The sequence below is a fragment of the Drosophila persimilis genome, unplaced genomic scaffold (genome assembly GCF_003286085.1).
Source record: "Drosophila persimilis strain 14011-0111.01,24,50 unplaced genomic scaffold, DperRS2 tig00000606-arrow-arrow-pilon, whole genome shotgun sequence".
NCBI lineage: Eukaryota > Metazoa > Arthropoda > Insecta > Diptera > Drosophilidae > Drosophila > Drosophila persimilis.
This window is the reverse complement of record NW_020825324.1, coordinates 1,686,577-1,711,974: the sequence shown is the minus strand read 5'-3', so window position 1 is coordinate 1,711,974 and position 25,398 is coordinate 1,686,577. Positions and strand designations below refer to the sequence as shown.

The 25,398-nt window shown below is 44.2% G+C and overlaps 2 protein-coding genes across 2 annotated transcripts in view; both read right to left on the bottom strand.

Annotated features, from left to right (window-relative positions):
* Window positions 1-9,463, bottom strand: part of LOC6597277 — a 42,535-nt gene extending 33,072 nt beyond the window's left edge. The window contains exon 1 of the mRNA XM_026990750.1: window positions 9,433-9,463. The gene's annotated coding sequence lies outside the window, so the exon portion shown is untranslated. The remainder of the gene's footprint in view (window positions 1-9,432) is intronic.
* LOC6597275 (nucleolar and coiled-body phosphoprotein 1) lies at window positions 1,473-3,977 on the bottom strand. Its single transcript, XM_026990751.1, has one exon. It carries the CDS (start codon window positions 3,953-3,955, stop codon window positions 1,583-1,585), a length of 2,373 nt encoding a protein of 790 aa, XP_026846552.1. The 5' UTR covers window positions 3,956-3,977; the 3' UTR covers window positions 1,473-1,582.
* Window positions 9,464-25,398: the final 15,935 nt, after the last annotated feature.

Below are 25,398 nucleotides of genomic sequence, written 5' to 3'. Positions count from 1 at the left end.
GCTCAAAGGAGAGCTTAGATAAAGATAAAACTGGAATCACCCTTGGGGTATTGGATGATTAAGTACTGAACAAATATTTTGTTGTGGCCAAAGCCGAACAAACGATATGATTTGAATAGTTTTTCGGACATGTCCGATCACTCCTTCTGTCTGAAACGATGCGTTCAACCAACCAATACAAGTCTCACGCCCAAACAAAAGTATCCAAGATTTTCAGAACAGTCGGTGACAGTCACCAGTCAAACAAAATAAGTACACATATGTTAAATACAATGATATCTTTTAATGCTTTGAAACGAAATCTATGCCTCTATTTCTGTGACGTTTCCTTTCACGCTTCAAACGATTCGAGCCGTTTCGTTCCAGTGCATAGGCTCAAACAAAAGGAGATATCGAGCAGGGAAGTGATGCTATGGGGAATTCCAAACGATTCCAAAGAGATTTGTGTATCCCGGGGCAGGTCTAGTGAATGGATTAAAGGAGCTATAATCTTGAATACGTACGAGTACATTCTGCATTCCCTGGCAGGAAAGTGAACTTTCACTTGAATAATCGTCGCTCGCCGGCGAGTTATCTCGCACTTTAAATACGTTGGCGAATTTTAATGAAAACGTCCTTTCAACGCAGGATAAATTATTCAAAAGTTTGCTTCTGCCACAGAACGGTAGGTCGGTGGTAGTGGCAGTGGCAGAAGATTTTCTGTTGTTGTTTTTGCTATTTGCCTGCCATTCTTATTTTTCACCTTTTGCCGCTTGTGGAAAGCTCTCTGTGTCTCGCCCACTTCGCCCCTTTTCCTATGCGATGCTGTAGCGCTGTCCGATTTTTGCATTGTTCGCCCCGGCACCTCCGGACAGCAGGGTGGTGAGTGGTGGAAGGGGAGGGGGAGGGGGAGTGGAAGTTGGGTCTGCGTTTGGGGCAACATCGCAAGGCCACTGCCTGCCACCTGCTCTTTTCTGGCAGCTTCTCGCTTTAGCATCCTGTTCATCCTGTTTTTGTTTGCTGGCCGCTCGTTCGTTTACGAGTGCGAAACTCTTGAATGAGATTCATACACTTCTCTTCTCACTTAACTCCCTCTTCCAGTCCCTCTCTCTCTCTCTCTCTCTCTCTCTCTCTCTCTTTAGTCGGGAGTGTCAGTTTGACAGAAATAGCCTGCAGTTTGGTGTGACTGTACTTTTTCCTTTCCTGCACCGAGAACTGTTTACCGACAAAGGATGAGAATTGGATCATAACAATAGTAGGTTAAGGATTCACCATGCTGCAGAGGTTTATCTGCCCGCAATCCTAAATTCAACACTTTTGATGTGAAAGATCGCAAACTGATGGAGGAAACCTGCACAAACCTTATGGTGGGACTGTATTTAGACACATGTCATCGTACACCTACATATGTCCCCGTATATGCCTGAATTGCGTAAGATTTTAAACTACTTTCAATCTATCCCAAAGAAAAGTAACACTTTTATGTGCCCAAAATATGCCAAAATATTATTCTGAATAGAGGCATCTATACGATAAACATTATGAACAAATCGTTAAAGAAATTTGAATAGTAATTTGAAAAGTGTTTGGGTGTGGTGTGATTTTAAACGCTAGATTCGGAAGATACATCAGAAAGACTTGATAACGACAGTGAGCTCTCCGAGCTTTTATCATAGCCAAGGCGCACAAGGACGGCATAGTCGTCTGGTTCACTCTCAGTATCCGATTCGGAATTTACCATCGGCTTATCTGGCATCTCAGTTTTTGCTCCAGTTGCAGACTGCAGATCATTACATCCAGCTAACGAGTTTGAGCTGCCCGAGTTGAGTTTACAGCCAAAGCGCTTCAGAAGGTTATCTATTTTTAATTCGCTGTCGGTTTCCGATTCGACATCCGATTGAATTGGCATCGGTGCAGCTTTTATCTCAGTCTTTGGTCCAGTTGTAGTCTTCGTTCCAGTTTCAGCCTTTGGTTCAGTTCCCTCTTTTGATTTAGTTGCAACCACAGTTTTAGTTGCCTTCGATTTGGTTGAAGCCTTCGCACCTGTTGTAGACCTTCCTTCAGTCATAGCCTTGGATGCAGTTGGAGGGCTTGATCCAGTTCCGACCGTAGTTCCACTTGAGACCATCGATTCAGTTGCAGGCTTCGTTCCAGTTTCAGCCTTAGCATCAGGTGCATCTTTTGATGTATTTGCAACCATAGTTTTAGTGAAAATATATCTAGTTGCCTTCGATTTGCTAGAAGCCTTCGCACCTGTGGTAGCCCTTCCTTCAGTAACAGACTTGGATCTAGTTGCAGGGCTTGATCCAGTTCCCGTTGCGAATTTCGATTCAGTTGCAGGCTTCGTTCCAGTTTCAGCCTTAGCATCAGGTGCGTCTTTTGATGTATTTGCAACCATAGTTTTAGTGGAAATATATCTAGTTGCCTTCGATTTGGTAGAAGCCTTCGCACCTGTTGTAGCCCTTCCTTCAGTAACAGACATGGATCTAGTTGCAGGGCTTGATCCAGTTCCAGTTGCGAATTTCGATTCAGTTGCAGGCTTCGTTCCAGTTTCAGCCTTACATTCAGGTGCATTTTTTGATGTATTTGAAATCATAGTTTTAGTGGAAATATATGATCTAGTTGCCTTCGATTTAGTGGAAGCCTTCGCACCTGCTGTAGCCCTTCCTTCAGTAACAGACTTGGATCTAGTTGGAGGACTTGATCCAGGTACAACCACAGTTCTAGTTTGAACCTTCGATTCAGCTGCAGGCTTCGTTCCAGATTCAGCCTTAGATTCAGGTGCCTCCTTTGATGTAGTTGGAACCATAGTTTTAGTTGCCTTCGGTTGAGTTGCAGCCTTTTCTTCAGTGGCAGTTTTAGTTTCAGGGTTTGATCCCGCTCCAGCCATAGTTCCAGGTGGGACCTTCGATTCAGTTGCAATCTTCGTTCCAGTTCGTTGTGCCAGAACTGGCTGTTCCGATTCAAGCGCAACCTCCGAATTTGTTACCGTATGTGATGACGACCCATCCTCAGAATCCGTTGGCGATGCTCCATCCTGTAAGGCATCAGCATCAACATCAGCTTGAGCATCTTCAGCGTCCTTAGTGTCTTCTTCTCTATCGAAGACTATTGGAATTGCCACTTCCACTGTGTTGCACTCTTCGGTAGAGGTCGATTGGTACCCCAGCTGCGTGAGGAGGGAGCCCGACAAGAGCTCGTGTACGATTATTTCCATTTGGATGCCCTGCGCCTGGTCACCCTTCTCTTTGGGCCTCTCCAATAGCAGCTGGATATCCAAGTCACGCAGGATCACGAAGTCGTTCTTCTCATAGAGAAAATTGCTGGGTATCTGGCTGTCCACGAAGCTGCGCGATTTGCGTATCATGCTAATCGAATTGTTGTACGAGCCATTGAAAAAGGTTATGGTGTAGTGGAACGGCTTCACAGTCAAGGGCGATGCCAGCCAGATGACAAGGAGCCCGGAACCGTCGTTTTGGCTTCCTTCAGTCTTCTTCCACTGCTCCTTCGTGTTGCGCATCCTGGCGGAAGGCAGTATGTCATGCCACGAGCTCTTGCTCACCATTATCATCATGGGCAAGTAGTCCTTGTACTTCTGATGATCTTGGTCCAAATCGGTGTTGGCGACGCACAGGTAATGGTGCCCTGGAGCGGTCTTCGGGTGTTTGTATATGCCACCGAACTGCAGCACGCCGATGCACTTTGGCACATCGCACTCACCGAAGCCCCGGGGATCGGGGAGCTTCATCCGTATCGGCTTGCTTTCATAGGCACTGCGGAAGACGAGGTTCGGGTTCCGGGCGTGATAACGGCGCAGGTGCGACATCAGACCCGAGGGGAAGACATATTGACTGCAATTGGCAATAGGACATTGGCCCGGATCGCGCGACAGTTGATCCAAACGCTTGATGGCCTTCATCCGTCGCTCCTGCTTTGTCGGCCTCGGACTCGTATTCGGTCTGTATATGGTAGACATCTTGTTTCAATGTATCAAAAAATAAATATTTTGAATAAAATATTTATTTTGTTTTTTGGGAAATGTTGTAACTTCAACAAGCAATTTCGTACTGACCTAAATGAACACAAGTTCCATCTAGGCGACAGGATAACTGACAGACAGTACCGTTCCATGGCCAACCAACGTGAAAAATGATGATCCAAATCGATATTCGAGTACAACTATCCCCAAAAGGGAGGCCTGGCCTGCTCTGTTGCTATCATTCTGTACTGAAGGTGGTCTCCACTTCGACTCGGTAACGAGGAGCATCATACACTCATTGTCGCTTACATTTTCTCGCAAACTTGTATGTACTTTTTTTTCTTTTGTTTTCTTTTCTCTCATCTCATTTTTCTTATTTTCCCCGTTCTGGAAAGAGTACGAGGTCCACTGTCGTCTGTATGCTGTCCGTTGTTCGCCGGTGTCTGGCGTTTGGGTATCTCCTTTCGTACTCGTACATATTTTTGATTAAGCATTCCCCAGATACGAATTAAATCAATAACTTTTGGCCTGCCAAACAAATTGAATTCAAAAGTTTGGAACGGGGTCGATGGCAATGGAGCCATAAAACAAAGTGGGTATTCCCACTTCCGTTGCCCTTCCGCTGGACCAATCGACCGCTGTATACCCTGTATACCCAAGCGACCGAGGGGCGCTGCCGTACGATGCGCGAATGGATAGAAAAATACCAATGGATAAGCTTCAATGTATATTCAATCTAAACTATATTCTATGAATTCTATAGTGTAACTTTGAGGCCGCAACCTTTTCCGCTCACCACTTAAATACCATTCATTTACGAGTGAGTGTATTGTAGGGTAGCAAATTGACCCCGCCCCAAAGGCACTTTTCCAGGGAATGGATAGCGCATAAAAACGGTTTGTTACCTGTCCGCCCCCATCCTCCTCAATAAGCGTAATGAAACGTAATTTGAATGGCTCTTAAGTGGCTTTCGGGTCAGGTGTGTGTACCGGTCCTAGGATCCTTGTGTGTGTGAGTACATGAATATGGGGAGTACTCGGGGCAAATCGAGTGAATATCGAGCAGAATGCTGACCAAAATTAACTGCTCCACCGCATTCGGTAGCCGGCGAGAAAAAGTGATGTGAAAGGAGCAGGAGACCGAGGGTCAGCAGCAGCGGCACAAGCAGCAGAAGGAGGAGATATAGAGAGGGAGTCTCCTGTTCGATTTATGGCCCGGATAATGCAGGCGACTTACGGGCGTAAAAATTATGCAGCCACTGCATTAAAAAGCGCTGAAAGTGTTGCAGGACGCAAGCCAAAATCCCGAGGCATTAAACGTCGAACAGATGGCATCAATTTGTACGCAAAAAAAAAAAAAAATACGAGCAGCGAATGAAAATGGAATGGAAAGAAAAGAAAAGAAAAACGAACGAAATGCGATGCACAGAGAGTGGAAAATCATGGGTGAAAACTTGGGAATTCTTGGCATTCGAAACCCGAAAGGAAGGCTACCATTAAATTCATTAAAGATTGATAGTTCTCCACATACGTACGTACATATGACGGCTATACTAGTATGTATTCGATCTGCTAAATACATATTTGGAATGGGAAGATAATGATGCCGATCAAGAACATACTCGTAGACCACTCCGAGGATATCCATTACATTAAATTCGAGTGCACAAACATTTCCCGGCCAATGAATAGCCCAAACACTCACTTGACACTCACACTTGCACTCGAATAGAATGGTGGGGCAAACAACAATTGACCGAAATGCGAGTAAAATGTTGAAGGAAAACGATGCTTCTCTCTGGTCTCCCACTTAGCGCCCGAAGGCAGGAGCAGGACCCGGAGCCGGAGCCGTAGCCGGAGCACGGGCCGGGGCTGGGGACGGGGCCGGGGCCGGACGCGAACCCATTCCGGCAATGTTGTAATGTAATGTAATGCGCGTGCTGCCAGAAAAAATAAAGAAAATGAGGCGTCAGCCGGGAGTCAGGAGAACGGGGTCAGGAGTGGGGGGGACAGGACGTTGGCAGCACAAAAGCCAAAAAGTGGCATAAAAAACGAAATCCTTCTTCTTTGCTGGTTCTTTTCGAAGCTCGAATGAGGAGAGGCCAAAGAATCGAGTCCCCATCGATGGGTTCAAAGTGTTGGCGAGGTCAGTGGAGCCCTCATCCCCTCCCCCCATATGAGTGCACTCTGTACATGTACATATCTGCCTGTCTGTCTGGCTGTGCGAATGGGTCTGAGTGTGAGTGCATTTGCCCCACACGTTCAATATTTTATGGTGTCGCTTACAGGCATCGGAGGAGCCAACGAAAAAAACGAAAAAGGAGCAAAAATGGTAGACGGCAAAGAGGCTGTGACTGGGCTTTGGGGAAAACGGTTCAAATTACGCAGACTTCGAAATTAATATGGAAAGCGGCTGCTGAATCGGGAAAACCAAGCCAAAGAGAGTCCACTTGGGGTTGAGCAGGGGTCACGAGAAAGAGTAGACTCCCGGAAGATTACGTTGGAGAAGGAGCCCACTCACGGGAGGGTAGCAAGACGCGGCTGGAGAAAGTATTGAATCACAATTTTTTTTGGAAATGGCATGGAGTGAATTTTCTTGTTGGGGAAGAAAGAGTGTTGATGCACGCGGCCACGCGGTGCCATCTCCAGCAGAAACTAACCCCCCAATTTCTCCCAGACATGGATGAGCAGGTGGTGGAAGGGAGAGCGATGGGGGCGTCACATGAAGAATAGTAAGGAGTGCCGGAGCTGGACAGCCCGTGCCTTCGGTCAATTGAAACGGTTCAAAGAACGCCATGGCCTGCGGTCTTTCCCCTCTCTGTTTTTCTCTCCACTTTACAGTTGCGTTCTTTTCTCACTGCTTTCGTGTCTCGTTCATTTCGTTTCGTTCTCTTTTTGGTCTTCTTGATATATATGTATTTTATTTTTTTTTTTTATCGACACGCTCATATAAATTTCACTCTGGCAAATGGTTTTTATTGGCAGCAAAACCCACTGACCCTACTGACCCCACAGCAGCCCCCAATCACCCAATCGCCCAGACCCTACCCCCGGTGGCAGGGCCGAGGCTCAAAAAGGTTAAATTTGGAAAATTGGTACGTGATTGGATTCAAAGCGCAAAATAAGTGCGTCAGATGGTTTGGTTCCCTGGTTTTGCCTCCTCTTTTCCTACTTATTTCACTTATGGGAATGAAAATAAAACAGGGGTCTGGGTGTGGGGATGGGGATGGGGATGGGTGCGGGTATGGGGATCGAAACGGTCTTTTCTTTTGGCACGCTGCTTGCCTCGATTTGTAATAAGAAATGTGTTTTCTTATTCGCCAGGAAACTCGACAACATCTATGGGGTATATTGTGCTCGAAGATCTGTATCTATGATCTGCATCTGGTAGAATGAACTTGCGTGAATTTAGAGGTACCGCAAACTTGCCAGACACGCCACAAATATGAATGTAAAAACCAAATCAACGGAAGAATCGAATTAATACAACTGGTAGTATAGCAGAAGAGCAACCCAAAGGGTATCCTTTAGTCGCTTGTAGTTGATTTTGTGGTTTTGAGGTTTTGTGTGTGTTTTTTTTTGTGTTTCTTGCCCCTTTTTGAAAAATTAGAACTTTTGCCAGAGCAAGACCTCAGCGAGGACAACACATTCGGGCACTTGGCAAGGACCCAATATACGAGTATCCTGCGAGTATGCATATACTACATAGATGCCGTATTTGCTGGCTTGCATACAGCACATCGGTGTGCGACTGAGTCCATATCCCTTAGCCCTCCATAAGTTTAAGTATTTGTGGTCTTGTGTTTGATTTCTGACCATAAAAGCGGTCATTTGTCTGTTGGCCAGAACGGCACAGGGAACTCAACTGCCGGGGGAGTCTGTAGCTAATAAGTGGATATTGGTATTTGGACATCCATCGGGGGGAGACGCCATGGCGTATGAGCAATATTTCGATACCCTTGCGTGGGCTGGCGTGAGAGCATGGCGAATGAGAGAAGCAGATTGAGGCATAGTAGTGTTCTCTAATATTCAGAAATATAGCAATGTATTAGTTCTAGAAGAGCACGCTTGAAATCATTTTTTATTTGTTGAACTTTGTGTATAACTTTTATTGCCAGTCCATCAATCGAAAATTCAACCGTAATTCATCTTTATTATATAGAAATGCTTGTATATGTATTCAGTGTAGTCTTAACTCGAGGAATAATCGGTCTTACGCGGGCTACTTGTCCGGAATCAATAAACCAAAAAATAATAACAATAATAGTTGCTGTCCTCTGATTATTCATTTTCATCTACCAATCACAATTTTATTAATTTTAATTAAAAAGTCATCACAATATTTTTTCTGGAATTTGCATTCTCGGATTCATGGATGTCACGGATGTGCCTTCATTCGCGTGTACATAGCACCATAGAGCATATGCATGACAATTTACAGATTAATCTGTCAAAATGGCGCTGTTTTCCATTCTGTAACTGCTTGTTGTCATCATAATTAATTGGCATTTATAAAATGGCGACGGCGCCAGAAAATTGCAATGCGAAAATGCAGTGGAGCCCCAGATCTCACTTCTGTGTGTGATTTTGCAACCGTCCGCAGCGCCATGTTCATAGAATCTGATTGCATTTAATCACATAATTGCAGCTAATTAAAACCGCAAATATGTTCAGTCGCTGACAACATCGATGAATGCTGAATGGCAATAGAAGTGCCTGCATATACTAGTGCTCGTACCGGTACTCGTATTCGAACTCACAGTCTCTGGGCTGGCTGCCTGAATTCAAATTTATTCAAGTAAGTATTGAGAGTATTCTCGAGGACCTGCTCGAGGCTCTGGCACATCATTAAATCACAGCAAAAGTTCACTGCAAATGCATTTCATTTGAAAATCGTGACCCCCGGACTACCGCTTGCCGCTTGCCACTCTGCCACTCTGCCACATAGTGCCACTCACAACATTGCAAATCAAGAGAACTGCCAGAGGCGGCTGTCAGAGGAACTGACTGACTTTGAGAGGAATCGCAAGAGCATATCAAAGTTAAAGTTAAAGATCGACCAACAGATACTCAGCAGCGTACCAAAGAGTGCCAGAGAGATGATGGGCAACTGTTATACAAGTTTTCGATCTTTGAGATGCATTTTAAATTTGCCAGAATCCCTGCGATGTGACTGGGGCTAGACTATGTCTCGGAAAGTAGATTTTGCTAGAAGACACGACTGTGAGGGAACTTGAAGAGGAACTGTCTTATGAATAAGATATCAGCGAATTTTGTTAGCAAGATGTCTCCAAGACTATGCTGATACTAAGGAGAAATCTCCGTGATGCCTACCAATTACTCGCCAAAGTTCACTGGACCCATGTGCTATCCCTTGAACCGCCCCCTTTGCACTACCTCCAATTAGACAGGTGAAATCGTGTTTATATCATGGGGAAGATATGAATAGACATGCAGTAGAGGTCCAGGACTCACCTAGAGTGCTGTCGTTTTGGGCTGATCCGGATGTGGCTTGGCTTCGGTTTTAGTTGCTGGAAAACATAAAGCTGAAAGGAAAACGGGAAAACTTTAAATGAATAAAGTGTCAACAGGTGGCGTACGAAAGGATTTCATTTGCAAGGAAAATGCATTGTGCTTCTATTTAATGTACAGCTTATACATAGATACATGTACATATATGTAAAATGTGTTTTTAATTTGTGCACCACTTGCTTTGTCTTTGGTTGAGAGTAATCCCTTTTTGCCTTAACTAAATTGTACTCTTTGTTCGACACAGCCTTTCCTCTTTCCCGCTGCTCTCTCTTTTGGTTGGGTTTGGTTTGTGGAAAAGCTTTTTGTGGCAAATTTAATTTCGGTTTGGTTTCCTTTGGCAAATTCTCTGATTAATTTAAGCTCTCTCTAGTAATGCATAAATTAATGTTAAATAATGGCAAGAGTGGCAGCTGCCAGTGTTCACACAGGGCCCAGAGAGGGGCACGGGCATACAGTGAAGAGTGGCTAACATGGAGCAGCAGTAAGCGAATCTGAACTGAATCAATATACTTGTGAAATTATCGGTCAGACAGCTCTTCCCTTCCACTCACTCAAACACGGGGGCACTGAGCGAAACGAGCGAGCCCAACAGGCAGCAGAAACAAGTCCAAAGTGCGTGTATTTCTCCCAGTGGAGCATCAATTATAAAATTTCAGGACGATGAATCGTGCGATGTGCGAAAAGGTTCTTTCCGCTTCATCGGTCTGATGCAGTCAGCCAGCCATTCACTCATTTACTCATTTGCTCATTACAGCCCAGCTCCGACATGCACTCCAAACAGCCCGACAGACCGACAGACCGAGAGCCCATTGCATGTCTTTCCAACGTGCCATCATTCATCATGGTGCTACATGGTTCATGGTGAGATCCACTGACAATTTGACATTGTTTAGAGTCTGACATAGACTCCGATGCTCACTCACATTTCCGAATCATTTCACTTACGGCTTGACACGAAAATGTCGAAAATGTTCTTGTTCAGTTTACTCTGCACAATGAAAATGAAATGGCAACATGGTTAAGTCTTCAGAAACTCATTTAGCATTCATGAAGCTGGAAATCATTCGATTCGAAACTTACAGAAACTGCTTTTACATTCAGAGTTTAAATGCCATTTTGCCCGCCAATTAACTACAAATTGGTTTTGACTTTTATGATCTGTTTGACAAGTCTTTCTTTTGAATTGGTTTTACTATATCGGATATCTTAATCGTTTTCTTGCTTCCTGTTTTTCTTTGTGTGTGTGTGTGTGTGTGTGTGTGTGTATGCTGTTTTCAATGGTTAACCTATGACAATTTCCAATGACAATCAAATTTTGTGGCACAAAACATTTTTATATCCACTTCTGTGGTCATATTCGTTCGCCACACAAAAAGCAATAGCTGTCCTCAGTCCACAAACAGAAAAATCAGTCCCCCAATCCAGAATATGGGACTCTATTCTCTGTCCTTCGATTGCCTGTTGCTGATGTGGTTGGTTAGGCCCAATCAATTAAATCTAATGATATGAGATTGTAGTAGTATTGTTTTTGGCTTTTTTCTTCTTGTTATTTTTTGTTGCTATCGGCTTTAATTGTTTCTCCTGCCACAGACCCTGCTGTTAATTTGTTGTTGCTTTGTTGATTTGTTGTTGTGTATCTGTTGGTGTTGCTGATATTGTTCTTTTGTTACGGACTACGCACATTCGATTCTGCTGTGTATTGTTGCATCTGCTGTATCGGTGCTGTGTACAGCTGCTATTAATTTGTGCTATTAATTTTTTTAATGTAGATAGTATTTGCAATATGTTTTAGCTTTACATGATGTTTTTGGTGTGTACGAGTGCATCTGTTGTTGGTGAAACGTATTTGTTTATGTAACTGTTGTTGGTGTATTTAATTGTTGTGTTCCACTGTTGTTGAATATGCTGTTGGTGTAATTGTTTTTGTATTTAGCTTTCAATACCATCGATGGCGTAACTTATTGGTCTGTTGTTGTTGAAATTATTTTGTGTAAATAATTGTTGTTGGTGTAGTTTATTTGGCCATACATTTATTTGGGTTGGAATGTTATTGGTGTAAATAAATGGTCCAAAGCTGTTATTGGTGAAGCTCAAATTTGTTGCTTCAGGTTTTGTTTTTGTGCAACTGAGGTATTGTTGAACCTTACCATACGAAAACAAAGCCACTTTACGTTGAGAGAAATTGAATATATGGATTCATTCAATTCAACTTTGACTTGATATATCTTCAGATATAGCCATTGTTTGGACATGTGCTCTATTCATCCAGGGCTACAGCTTTGTTTTTGTCTCGTTCAAAGAACTCGCAAAAGTTTACATTTGGCACACTGTGCAATCGTGAAAATTTCCTACGTTTTCGTTCGAAACTTCGCCAATGCTGTCACTGCTGTTGGTGTCTTTGGTTTTTCTTTCTTTCTGTTTGAGTAGCCCCACCAGAATTGGTGGGGCTGCTAATGATTTGGAAATGGGTCTGGAGACTTTCTGGCTTTGGCAGTTAATGCCACTTAATTAATAACAGCAATGAGATGTTTACTGTTCTATTTGCCTTTCCCTGTGTGTGCCTACAGTTTTTTCCCCACCGCTCTTCCGCAACGTTCATTTGCCTAATGATTTCTGTTTCAAATTGTAATTTCATTTGTTGTGCCATTAAAGTCTTAAGTGCCAGAGAAAATAAATAACTAAGCATTCCCTACCCACAACTCCCAGCCTCAGCCTTAGCCACTTTCTCAGCCTCTTTTGTATTCAAGTGTGACCAGGCGGACAAGAGTAGCTGAAGTGTCGGCGATGGTAGAGGAGGAGAGCAGAGATGGGATTGAAAAGCAATAGGAATGTGAGTGGAATTCAAAAGGAAATGCATGCTCCTACATTTATGTATATATAATACTATATATTGCATTGTAGAACATCGAATAGCAGCCCAAAGTCCTGAAACCTGAAAAATTTGCATAGAAAAGCAAGGGCACGGATGTAAAGAAACTCCTCCCCAACATATTCTCCCTCTCTTCTCCTCTCAATTGAGAGCTGAGAGTTGGATGAGATGCCAAACAAAACTGCTAAAGGAGCCCCCCATATCCCTTTTCTATATTACAATTGCAGCTATACGGAAAAGATGAAGACGAAGCAGAACCACGACCAGGAATAGGAATGCTATTAAATACACAAGGGAAGCTACTTTTAACCCAAATCTGCGGGCATAAAAACCATCCAGAGCAGAGCGGGGCACATGACTGGGACTGGGTCTCGGACTGGGGATGGTGCCGCCAGTGGTGTGCCAGTGGTGTGCCAGTGAGTGCCAGTGGAGCCACAGGAGCAGGCCACACATGAGCACAAATACATAATGCAGCGGTGAAGCGACGGAGCCATGTGGAGCCTTGCCAAAGAGGCATGGGACTAACCCCACGGGTAGCTGTGGCAGCGACACTTGTCTGTGGCACAGTGGCAGTCTGGCAGGCGTCGTCTAAGCTTCACATCGATATATAAATGCCCTGCCGGCACAGTGGTGCAGTGCCTAAAGAGTCCGATTAATACTGGAGAAAAGAAACCACTTGTGAAGGAATGGAATCTCATTTGAAAATGCAAAATTTTTCCCCACTGTTCTGTGCGCTGTTCTGACTGCATTTTGAGGCACTTTGGCGGCAATGCCTGGCGGCATTCGCATTCGCATTCAGCCACCAACTGGAGGATTGCTCGTGTTGCAGCGCCGTGATTAAGCCGCAATTTTTATACAATATTTGCATACGAGTGTTGGAGGTTGCGGCTGTGGCTGTGTTTGTATTTGTGGCTCTGTCTGTGTCTGGGTCTGTGGCGACCACATAATGACATTCGCCTTTTGCCACACAGTGTTGCAAGCTGACGACTACGACGACGATGACGATGAGGACTGGTGGTCCGACAGTCATATAATACAGACACTACAATATGCGGATTATTAGGCATTATGCATATGTCTCTATCTCTATCTGTCGTTTTTTGCACCCGAGTGCCCAAACTCTTACCGCGCACCCCTCTCGCACTCTTGCCTCTCCGTTTTTAGGGTCCTGTCTGTGGGTTGTGGGTCCCTGGCATTGTGTGCTAACAATTTCTATTCAGAAAAGTGCGCTGCGCGTATGTGTATGTGTTCTGTGTTCCGTGTTCCGTGTGTGGCATGCAAATTTATTGTGTACTTTTGCCGCCAAGTTTTGCGGCCCCCCCGTACCACATTGGGAAAGCTAAAGTGAGCTTTTGATTTTGGATTTGCATTTGCCAGGGCATGCCATCCTTAGGGTTCCACGAAGTGATTGGGGGGCGGTATTGGGCGGGAGGTGGCCCCTGTTCTTTGGGCGGTACAAGGTCTGTATCATTAGCATCGCATTCTGCTGCAGCTATTTGCCACATCAGGGGAGTGTGAGAATTGGGTACTTATAGGGGGTTGCAGGGGAACACAGTTTCCAAATGATGCAAAAATATCCAAAAAACATCCAAAAGGAAACCTTCTTTGCTTAAGTACTATTTACAAAAGTTCACAAATATTTCAAATATTTCCTTGACATTTATAGCCATTTTGAAGAGTTTCCAAACTTTTCCAGGAAAATATTTTTGCCAAACTTTCAAAGCAACATTTTATCTCTGCTTAAAATAGTTGTTATTAATTTTGGATAAGTTTGTGTGAATGTCCCAGGCTTTTATGTACATACCCTTAATTTCCAGAATATCCACAGTTTAATTTTCATTCCATTTCGAGGGGGCTTTCATCGCCACTGCATTAGTGAATCTGCCTGCACATTTTTAACGCAATCTCCGATAGATCCCCGAGCCTTAAGCTAATGATTGTCTGCCTTGCTGGCACGCCCCCCAACTTGGCTTTGAGATTTTTTCATTTAATTGGTTTTTTGGAGGCCACGCTGCGTATACGCAATGCGAGCACACACTTTGTTTCAATATGCATGTACCCCTCTTGTGATAGCTCCTCTTTCTCTAACCCGCATATCCGCACACACACACAGCTGCTTGGGGGCTCAAAGTCACTTAACCAAATAAATTCTTGCACAGGAAAAAGAAGCGTGAGAGAGGAACACAGCGCGAGAGACTGTGTGAGATATGGTGGGGATCCAGCTCTTTTTACCCCTCTCCTACGGTCCGCCCACTTACTGATACCCTTTTTAGAGGTGGGTGTGATGACTTCCACAAAAATATGTCCATTAATAGATTCATCCAAATCTAAGATCTTTCCAAAAGTTCCAAAAAACTTACTAAATGTTGGTGCGCTTCCACGATTGCCTAAATACCTTTTATTTCCGAAATCGTAGCTGACTCGAATACATATGTATCATGCTATAGTAAATGCACTTTTATACTCTTCAGCAAATTCCCTAAGAGCCATGCGCTCTGTTTCCACATTGGATGGACCACAGCATCACAGGTCGAAAGAGAAGATATTTTCATGAGTTTTGTTGGATATCCAACGCAATTGGACAAGGAACAATATATCTTCTAGAGAGTGTCTAGATCATCGAGTACTCCTGAGCCTACCCTTTACATTTCTCCTACTTTTTTTTCACTGTCGCTGTTGCTCAAGTATTTATTTTGCTTGAGTACGCTACAGTTTTTAAGTTTGTTTGCACTGAAAACTCAAGGCACAACTTGCAAATATTCATTACAAACAAACACACACAGACACACAGGCACACAAACGTACACAGGACGAAGCCTGGCTGAGGGCAAAGTGGAAGGAAGTAGTCTCTCTGCCTCTGCCTCTATCTCTCTTTCTCTTGCTCCTTTGCTGCATCTCTTTCCCGTTCTTTCGACAGCGCGAACTTAATGTGATTAAAATTGTATGGCTGTCGCTGGCTATGGCTCCTGGTTTTTCCTTCGGTAAAGGAAAACGGAACAGTTTCAGGTCCGACAGACGAGGCTGTCCCTCCGTCACCGTGCCACCATCCCACCGTTCCTCTGTGCTCTGGCATCTCTGGGTAGCTGCAGAGAATGTTTGAAAGATCCACACAAAAACAGTTCGACGTAGCGATACCCCGGCCCTCAAATTCAACTGAAAATTTAATGATGCTCGAGAACATTCATCTCTCTGTTGGCGATATTCGAAAATATAGCATACTTTCTTGGGCGCTCCCATTTGATCAAAGCCTTATGAATAAGTAATGTCTTTATAAAGTTCATACATTTTTAAGGAGCTCGACTTGATTGAAATCCAAGGTATATATCAGTAATACTCCTCCTTTGGATGGATATCAGTATTGGTAGTCGATCAAACCTTCGCAGTTCCCATCTCAGAGCTTTCTCTGTGGGTGGTGTGTCGCGAAAAGTGCCTTCTGTCGCATACTTTCCCGGGGAATCGTATGGCATATTTCTGGTCTGTGCGCTGCACTTTAAGGTACAAAACAAAAGCAAATCGTTAAAAGCAAGCACGTGCAATAAAAACAAAGTGTGGCAACTCTGCCACACCGTCAAAATAGTGACTGCCCAGGACACACACACAAACACAAGCAAAAACACACACAAACAATGTGTGCCACAGACAGGGAGCCCAGGGCGAGTATGGGGCACTGGCAGCGCGGTGTTGTGGCACATCTTAAAGCGTGAAATTTATTTGGCCTTGCTTGATTTTATGTTGCGTTTATTTCGCAGAGAAAGAGCGAGAGCGGGAGACTCTTAATGGATGCTTAAATAAAATTTTAAAGCATTTCAAATTTAGTGTTGAGTTTTAGTTTTTGTCATTAGTGTTTTGGCAGGCGTTAAATATTTAATGGCCGAGACAGCGACACCAACAACAACAGCAACGAGAGTGTTTGCGTTGTTTGGATAATTAATATGGCAGCACCATCAACATAGCACCACTCTGAGGTTTGCTTCTGCCGAAGGCCTTTCCCAGCCAGGTTTCGAGTGATGTTTCGAGGTTGAAAGCCAATTAATTGCTTTTGGTTCTTGTTGGGCATCGAGAGGGCTGCAGCCACAAGTGGGAGTACTACGAGTGTACTGCGAGTGCCCTTAAAGTTGTTAATATGTAGGCTAACCGTGTGAATAGTAGCTGATTTCATGCCATTTCATGCCATTGTTTCATTCCGCAGCTAAACAGTTTTCGTCTATAATTAAATAATTTTCAGGAATCCAGACAAGACAAGAAAAGAGCAAGAATCACCTAAGAATCCTAATCCCATAAAACAGTTGCCTCTGATTTGCACTGAGCCCCCACAATGAGGGCCTTCATTCTCTTTCGCCTTCTCTTCAAATCGCTCTTAAATTGAAATAAATTCTCTGTTGGCTTTAGAGCTAATTCACACGTGGGATCCGAACAATTTGTTGCCCTATTGGAAATGTGGACGGACTTACTTTTTGAAAATGAAATGAGCCTTCGGCTTATGCTGCTGCTGCTGCTGTCCATGCGGCGGAACCAATGGATGCCTCTCGAATGATGGATACCCTTTTGATACGAAGCATATTTTAGTGGGAAGTGTAGAAGCCACTCGATCGTGTAGTCATTGCCATCCCCATAGCCCGATAGGCAGCCCCCATAAACTGAATAATTCTTAGTCAGAAATCCAATTAAGTACGTATAAAAAGCTGGTACTACCCGCTCTGCTCTTGATACCCTTCAGCCAAGTACTTTGTCTAACAACAGCTGCTGCTGCCACTTGTTCTTTTTCGTGGCCAAAACTTAATTTTCCAAGCAACTTCATCGTCTAAGATGCGACATTTTTCAATGCCTGTACCCTCATTCATTCATTCATTCATTCATCCCCTGGCATTCAGCCCCTTGCCGCTGCTCTGGGGCATCACTGATTAGCATTTGAAGCGAATGCTGGATGCTGGAGGATATGATGTTGATGTTGAAGCTGCTGTTCGCTGCTCGCTGCTCGCTGGTTGGGCCACTAATTAGAATAAATCTAAATTGCTCGTTCTGTGGCAGTCAACGTAATGACTTTTATGCGCATGCTTAAGCTCGCAATTATCCACAGCAGCAGCCAAAGATTAAATCGCGACAGCAACAGCAACAGCAACACAAGAAACAAAGAAGAAAAGCCCATGCTTGGGATACCCTACAAGATATATTCTTGCAGATGCAGACTTAATTCATCGAAAAAGTGCACACAAGTGCAGAGTATTTCAAAGATCTAGATAGTCTTCATATAAAAATATATATGTACTTTCTTGGCATTGGTATTGGCATTGGCATTGGCATTGGCGAACATCTCTGCCAAATCATCATACCCTCTGCAATGGCTGCCCTGTCCACGCCCAAGAAATCCCTTTTATTGATACGCTTCTTTATTTTTAGGTTGAATCATGGCCAAGAAAAGGCAGCTCTGTCGCAGGTCTGGAGGGGATGCTGCATGGTGCAAGGATGGTGTGGTGGAAAGGCTTAAGACCCACAAAAATTACAAAGCACTCAATATGCCACAAAGGGTTGCAGAGAGGGGCCATGGCTGGTGAGGCCGTTGGCTGTGGTGGCTTAAGTGAGGCATAAGAAAATAATTAAAAACACAAAAGAGCCGAACACAGTTTCAGTGGGCCCTAAACCGAATCTTAAATGCTCTCCCTCTCTCCCATTCTCTTTGTTGGAATTCGTTGTCTTTTTACTTGGAAAAGGCGTCATTTGTATGTTCTATAAACTGTGGTCAAGGTGATATCCTTCGTTAGGAAACAGCTCCAAGCCAAGTGAGATCCCGAAATAGCGTATACGCCATGGTGAACAAAAAGAAATGGTCGTTTGCCAGCAACATAACAGCTCCTGGGCGGAAGGATAGGGTATGGTTATGGCCCCGCTTTTGTCAGTGGCAAACAAGAGTCAAAGTCAAAGCATGGAATATGTTTGTCAGTCACAAAAAATACAACAAACAAAAAACGGCTTGAAAAATAAAATGGGAAATGTGAAAAGGCAAGCGCCAAAAGTAAAATGTCAAGCGAAACGAAACGAAAAAAATGCAGAATCAAAAGGGAACAAGACCAGGGGCAAAGGCAGCAACAGAAGATGCAGAAGAAGAAGAAGAAGAAGGCCAACGCCAAAGCAACAAAAGGCAAAGGGACTTGGAGGCTGCCGCTGCCTGATTTTCAAAGTCACTCGGCAAATCATAAATTTCCCACAACCCACACAGCGGAACACAAGGAAAGGAAAAATAGAAGGAAAACCAGAGAAAGAGACACTCGAAGCGGACTCGGACTCGGACTTTGGGTTCGAACCCACAAGTGGAGCAACCGCACAAACGGAGGATGCCTCGGCAGTCAAATCATTTTTCCACTGCATTAAACGAGCTGCCCCAAATGTTAACCTTACAATTGGCATACTTATTCCTCCTCCCCTCCCTCTCCACCATGTACATATATCGGATTTATAGGACAGGGAGAGCCTCAAGGATGTGCCACATATGCAAACTGAAACGAAACGAAACGAAACGAAACCAAAGGAAAGAAAGACGAAATTAGTGGCAAGAACCCACTCATGGCCTGACACTTGCCGCTGACCGGGTACAGTTCGGGGGACACTGGGCGTCGGGGGAGTCATGGTGATGATGCCAGTGGAGATGCCTATCGGCCCATTGTCTAAGCGATTTCGTGTCGAATATCTCTTGACCGAAAACCAAACCACATCCAGAGGCTGTCCACTTGGCTGCCTGCCTCGAGAACGGAACAAAGACCGATACGAAAGGAAACGAAAGAATGAAATCATGTTAAGAAAATGCCTTTTTTCCCCTCCCCCCGTCAAGTGTTGTCGCCTCTTGAACAGCCGTAATATTGCAACATCCATTGTCCGGTATATAAGAGGCCAGAAGAGAGCAGAAGAGGAACAGGAGAAGCAGTATCAGGAGAAGGAGAAGGGATTCCTTGAATCCAAGGATAGATGTATTGAGTACGGAATAAACAGTATTCAAAAAAGTTTAGTTTACGTGAAAAGATGATGGGATTATTGTGCTTTTTAAACCGTTTCCAAAACAGTTTTTAGAGTGTTCGAAATTAAAGAAAGACTCTTTGTGGCATCACAAATCCATGCCATTGAAATGATTTCGGAACTGATTGGATGGACGGGTGTGAATGGGGGCTTTGGATGGTGTTCTGGGGGTGGCTGTTGTTCGGAGACCGACCACAAATAAGTATTGCCAGCCGCATGCCAGCAAAGGCAAATAAGTGATGCATTTTACATGTGACCAGAGCGAATGCAAGTGCAAACGCAAACTCACGAATGTACGAGCACTCGTACTCGTACTCGAACTCGTACTTGTACTCCATGAGTGCAGGAGTGGGTGGCAAATGTGGCAGTGGCTGTGGCAGTGGCAGTGACGAAATGGGGACACTGAGTGGAGGGACGAGCGGCGGCGGCAATCTGTCAATGCAAGACATGCTGTCAGTGGGCGAGTGGTTGCGGTGGTTGTCTGGGTGAGTGGAAATGCAGGAAAATTATTTGCTATAACGTAATTAACATGATTTATAGACGAGCACACAACAAACAGCCAAAGGAGACAGCAGGGCAGCAGGATACTACCCACAGAGTGCTGTAGGTCTCCCTTTGTCCCCCTCCATTACCATCTCTCTCCCTCTCTGTTGGCCATGTTTGTGCAATCGTCTGTCATGCAACGACAACTCCAATCGACAGTTGAGCTGTAGCATTGTGATGGGCTGCCTCTTTCGGATCGGAGCAGCGTCTGGAGCGGACACCACACTCAGACACTCAGACACTGGGACGAATATGTTGTTGCAGCACTGCGGGTGTGTGCGTCTGTAATTGATTAATTTATATAGTGCGAAAAGGGGCGTGGCTAAGCCAAAATTTTCATATATCGAACGAAGGATATTTGCTCAAGATATGCCAATAAAGATACTCGCACAGGAGGGAGACAGAGAGAGTGACATTCAGGGCATCGAAAACAGATGATGTACAAATAGTAAGATTGAACGAATAAATAGTGGTAGTAGAACCATGAGGAGGGGCCAAAGAATGGGGACAGTATTCAATCATTGAACCATTGAGCAAATATCTGCACAGGAGATGATTGAAGCCACAACGAAACCCCACGAACCGACGGGAATTTCCATTAACAAATTCATATTCATACTCGTGCATATTTCTCACAGTCTTGGCTTTCCACAGATAACTATTCGAATATACGAGCATGTCATACGAGTATGTGCCCCCAATTCGTGGAATATGCAAACTATTGCAGTAATTTTCCGCGATTGACATAAATGAATTTTGATTGTCTGTCGATGTTGTCATTTGGGGCGGTATTACACATAATATTTACGCACACGTACAAATGCGCACACGTGTGAATACACCCGAAAATACACTCAAAATCAGTTGATTCCGAGGTATATTTGCAATTCATTAAACAGCACTCGAACCAAATCAATAAACATAACATTAAAGAATGCACATGCCAAGCGTACGCGCATATCAGCACACACACACACACACACACACACACACACACTCGTATGTGCATACATGTATTGCAGAAATCGAGTGCACATGTCTGGGGACATGGTACGGTAAGCACACAACGACGGGGGACAGGGGACATGGTACAGGGGACATGGGACAGCAGGTACAGTAAACACACGAGCAGCGACAGGGGGGCACTGCCAACTCCAACTCGAATGCAAACAACGGTGGCGCCACGCCAGCCACGCGGTGACGAGCGTTTCTGCATACAAATGGCGTATTAATTGGTTGCACTCACAAACTACTGAATGCACTCACTCGCTGTCCGATGGCAATTGCCGGCACTCATTCATATTCATTTGGGTATTATTCATACCATTTTATGATTGCAGCAGTTCCAACTCCCAAAATAATAATAATTTATATCTCCTTACCTCTTCGTTTGCTTAACGAGTGCTCAGGCTCTATTCATTGGCTTTCATTAGTGACCATTTGGTATCTTTCTTTCTATTCATGAAAATCCATTCACTCGATTCGGGGCATATCCTCAGAAAACTGTATGCATGAAAACCATTTGACACTCGACCATCTATCATTCATTTCCGGCCATCAGCCGGCGTTTCGGCCATCACATGTCCGCTGTCGGCCATCATCATGTCAACTTGTCTGAATGAATATCTTTTTTTGCTCTCACTCTTAGGCCCCTTACTCCACTGATAAAGAATCCAATCTTTTTATACCCTTGCAGATGCAGTGTAGAACACTGGGAGAGACCTCAAAGCGGTAGAGTCTTTCCAGGGTATCTTGAGCTTCGCCTTCCGGCGTCCGCCTTCTCCTCTCCAAGTCACTCCGAAACTGTTTCCAGCTCCTCCTCCGAGAAGGGTCCCTGCCTAGTTAATTGTTTAACTTTGGCTTCAAAAACTAAAACTTGCCACTGCCACTGCCACTGCCACTGCCTCTGCCCCAACTCTGTTGTTGCTCTTTTCTGCCTTTTTTCTCCCCTTTTTTAAGTTTTCTCTGTCTGTTTTTTGCAAACCACTGCAATTAATTTCGAAACAAAAATTTGTTGCTGCTGTTGCTGGCCGGCGGCTATTTGTTTCCTTGCTTTTTGTATTCTACGTACGATTCCCATGTATTCCCATGCTCTTCGCTCCTTTGGTTTTTTTTTGTATTTTGGTTTCCTTCACTCTTCTTCTCTCATTCTCCCTGTCCCTCTCCCACTGTTGTTGTTTCATTTATCTTTTTTTTATAGTTTTTTACTTTTGTTTTTGGGTTTTCGTTACTCTTTATTTTTTTTTATTTTTGTGTTTCTGCTTCGCTTGCCCCAATTTGAAAGCAATTTTTTTCAATATGACACCCCCGAGCGTCATGTGATGTGAAAACTAAAACTAATGCCGAAGCGTTCTGTATGCGGAGCCTGTGTGCACATGCTTTTCAGCAGGGACTGTGCACATACTTTTCAGCAAGACGGCTCATGCTCCTATACACTTGCAGAGGGCATAACAATTTTGGGCGAAGAATGAAGAACATAATGCAACGTGTGAGCTGTTTCGAAAGATACTCGTATTTGATATTTGATTAAATTAAAAATTCGGCATTGGCCACAAAGGGATCTCAATCGGTAGCCATTATCTAAGTTCAGAGAACTGAATTGATGACGGGGCTGTTGTTCCTCGATAGACAACATTCCGGCAAGGTTTTCAGCCTGTAGGTATGATTACCATAACGGATGGATTACCATAATATTTCTAGCTGACATCGGAACGAAATTCAGGTTAGAAAATAATACCCTGTTTTAGAGATACATTTTAAGTTTGATAAGATAATTCAAGGAAAAACCAAAGCAACAGCAGACCAACTGTTATTTCTAGCGTACGTTCCTTGTTGGTGTTGGAGTTGATGATGGAGTTGTAGTTGCTTTTGGAGTCGTGCTATTGCTGGCTTGTTGTTGTTGTTGCTGCTGCTGCACAAATTGCTTAAGCCACATTGTGGCGCCTCATGTGGGGTTGAGGGCCCTGCGGTATGCTAAGATTTATAGCTGCTACTGCTGCACTTTGTTGCTGTTGTTGTACCTCCAGTTGTTGTCGTTAGCGAAACAATTTTTGGAAAGTTTTCACCCATGTGTGAGTGAGCGCATAGCTGTGTGTTTTGCCAACAGAGAAAAGTACATAAAATTAAAATTATCCACGTGCTTGCGAGTTCCTTTTTTTATCAGAAGAAAACAACAACAACACCAACGATAACACCAACAAGGAGTCAAATGCTCCACATTGTTGGAATGCAGTTTGCCACAGGGGCGAGGCGCCACCACCTGACGACAAGTTTTCCACTCACTTTAACTGGCAGTTTTTTTTTTTTGTTTTCCCTCGTTTTTTTTTTTTTACTCTGGTGCATGTTTTATTGTTTTTCCAATTTATTCACCTTGTTTTTCCCACATTAATTAAAGATAATTCAATTAGTTGTTTGTGTCTGTAATGCTCGTGACAACAATCTGACGCTGCTTTTTGCTTTGTGGCATGTGGAAAATTTTAATTCAATTGCAACTTTGTCACTCTGCCATTTTATTATTTTGTGACGCCATTGCGTCATTCTGCCATACTGCCATCGCCAGGGCCGTGGGGAGCCTCAACAGGAGTTTTAATAAATTATTTTACGAGTACCATCGCCCGCGCTAATGGAAATTGCTTGTGATTTTCCTGTTATCATATTCTGCAGTGTGAAAGTGATTTGCTTCGAAGGAAATCAACATTTCTAAAATCGAAACCTCTCTCAAAAGACCTTTTTCCCAGCCACACCAGCCACTCTCACTACACCAACAGCAGAAAAAGTATCCAAAATACCAATGTACACCAATAAAATTCCACAGAAACTAACATTAAGGGTACGTTTGGCACTCCAATGCAAAAGATGCAACAGATGCCGCCACGAACGACGCCCAAATTGAAACTATTTAAGCCAGATCAATGTGCAGCCCATCAATCACGGTGGCGGCTTCGTCCCCATGAGGCAAGTCAGTGCCATCGATATGCAAAGAAGAAGACCACCGAACAGGTGGCAAGAGAAGAGACGGCGGTTGCTGCTGCTCATTTGGAAGTGTAACCAGAGTATTAAGAGTATCTTATATCAACAACGAGCTAAGTAAAGACTCTTTCTGCCAGGCTAAAAATGCATTAATCTTGAGAGAGAGTGGGGGAGTGGGGGAGAGGGAGAGAGACAATATCCAGATGTGGGCTTCAGCTTAATGTCGATGTCACTGTCGCGGATATTGCAATTTGATGGGGTCTATGCCTCCCGCACACTCAACGAAACCAGTCGGTGCATGCTCACCCACTTTTCTCTGCATTTCCCCCACTTCATGGGGGACTTTTTCGCTCAGTGTAACTGGCAGCAACCGCAGTTTCTTGCTTGAGAGCAACAGGATGGCGGCTTCTGGAGTTCTGTGGGGTTCTCGGGTGTGTAAACAAAACCCGACCCGCACTCGAGACCTCACTTCAAGCGACTCTTCTGACGCTGGGCCTTCCCTCGCGAACGTTAAAGTTTACTTCCCCCTATATATATATTTTTTTTCTATCTTTTGCGGCTCTTCAGTTGCTTTCAATGCAATGTTGGGTGGCAATGTTGGGGAGGGCAAATGAGGGGTGGAGGAGGTTGGCTGAGTGGTTTCGCTGTGGCTCCATCGCTAGCTTTAGACTCCGTCCCCCATCCCCTTGCCACCATCGTTGTGTAAATAGTTGGAGCACAACGCGGATGCCTCAAGATAAATGCGCAACAAATGCAGTTTGTTGAAGTCAATTATTGTTTAAGTAGCTTAATTCGTGACTCACGATGGAAGGGATGGAATATCCATCCGGCAATATGGCAATCTGGCAATCCGGCAGTCCGGCTATCCGGCAGATCGGTGTGGCAGAAACTTGTAACTCTTGTTATTTAATTAGTTCTTGGGCCATGATACATTCAAAATTAATAAGAGATAATGTAATAGGAATTCCAAGCATCGACAGATACAAGTGATGTACAGATGGCCACACAATCGATGCCACAGTCCTCTTTAAAAGTATTCCCATCCATGTCTATACCTAATCCCAGTGCCAGCTCCACCCTTGGACTGTTCTCAAACTGGAGTGGGCTAAAACTCTTTGGAAAAGTTTCTGATTTTCTTGGCCATTCTTCTCGGGGGCAAAAATCTCTTAGTTGCACTGCCACCACTTTGTGCAACAAAACTTCAAACACATGGGCTGGGCATGGGCATGATCTAGAGACAGAAATGCACTTTAAGTCGAAGTAGAAGTACTTTGCAGTCGTCACCTACCCAGGGCGCTGCTGCCCCTGCTATAGTTAGTGTTGTGCGTGATCTCGACTCTTGGTTAGTTTTTGTTAGCTAAAAGCAACTCATGAATGCAAAGAAAAACCCGCAAAAGTACTTAAGAGAACGTGCAACAAAAGTCGTTCGGAGCGGCTTCTTGTTGCAGCTTTAAGGCGAGGTCGAGGTCTCATTAGCGAAACGAAATGAATCGTCTGGGGGCCAAAGTATTGATAAAGCCGGA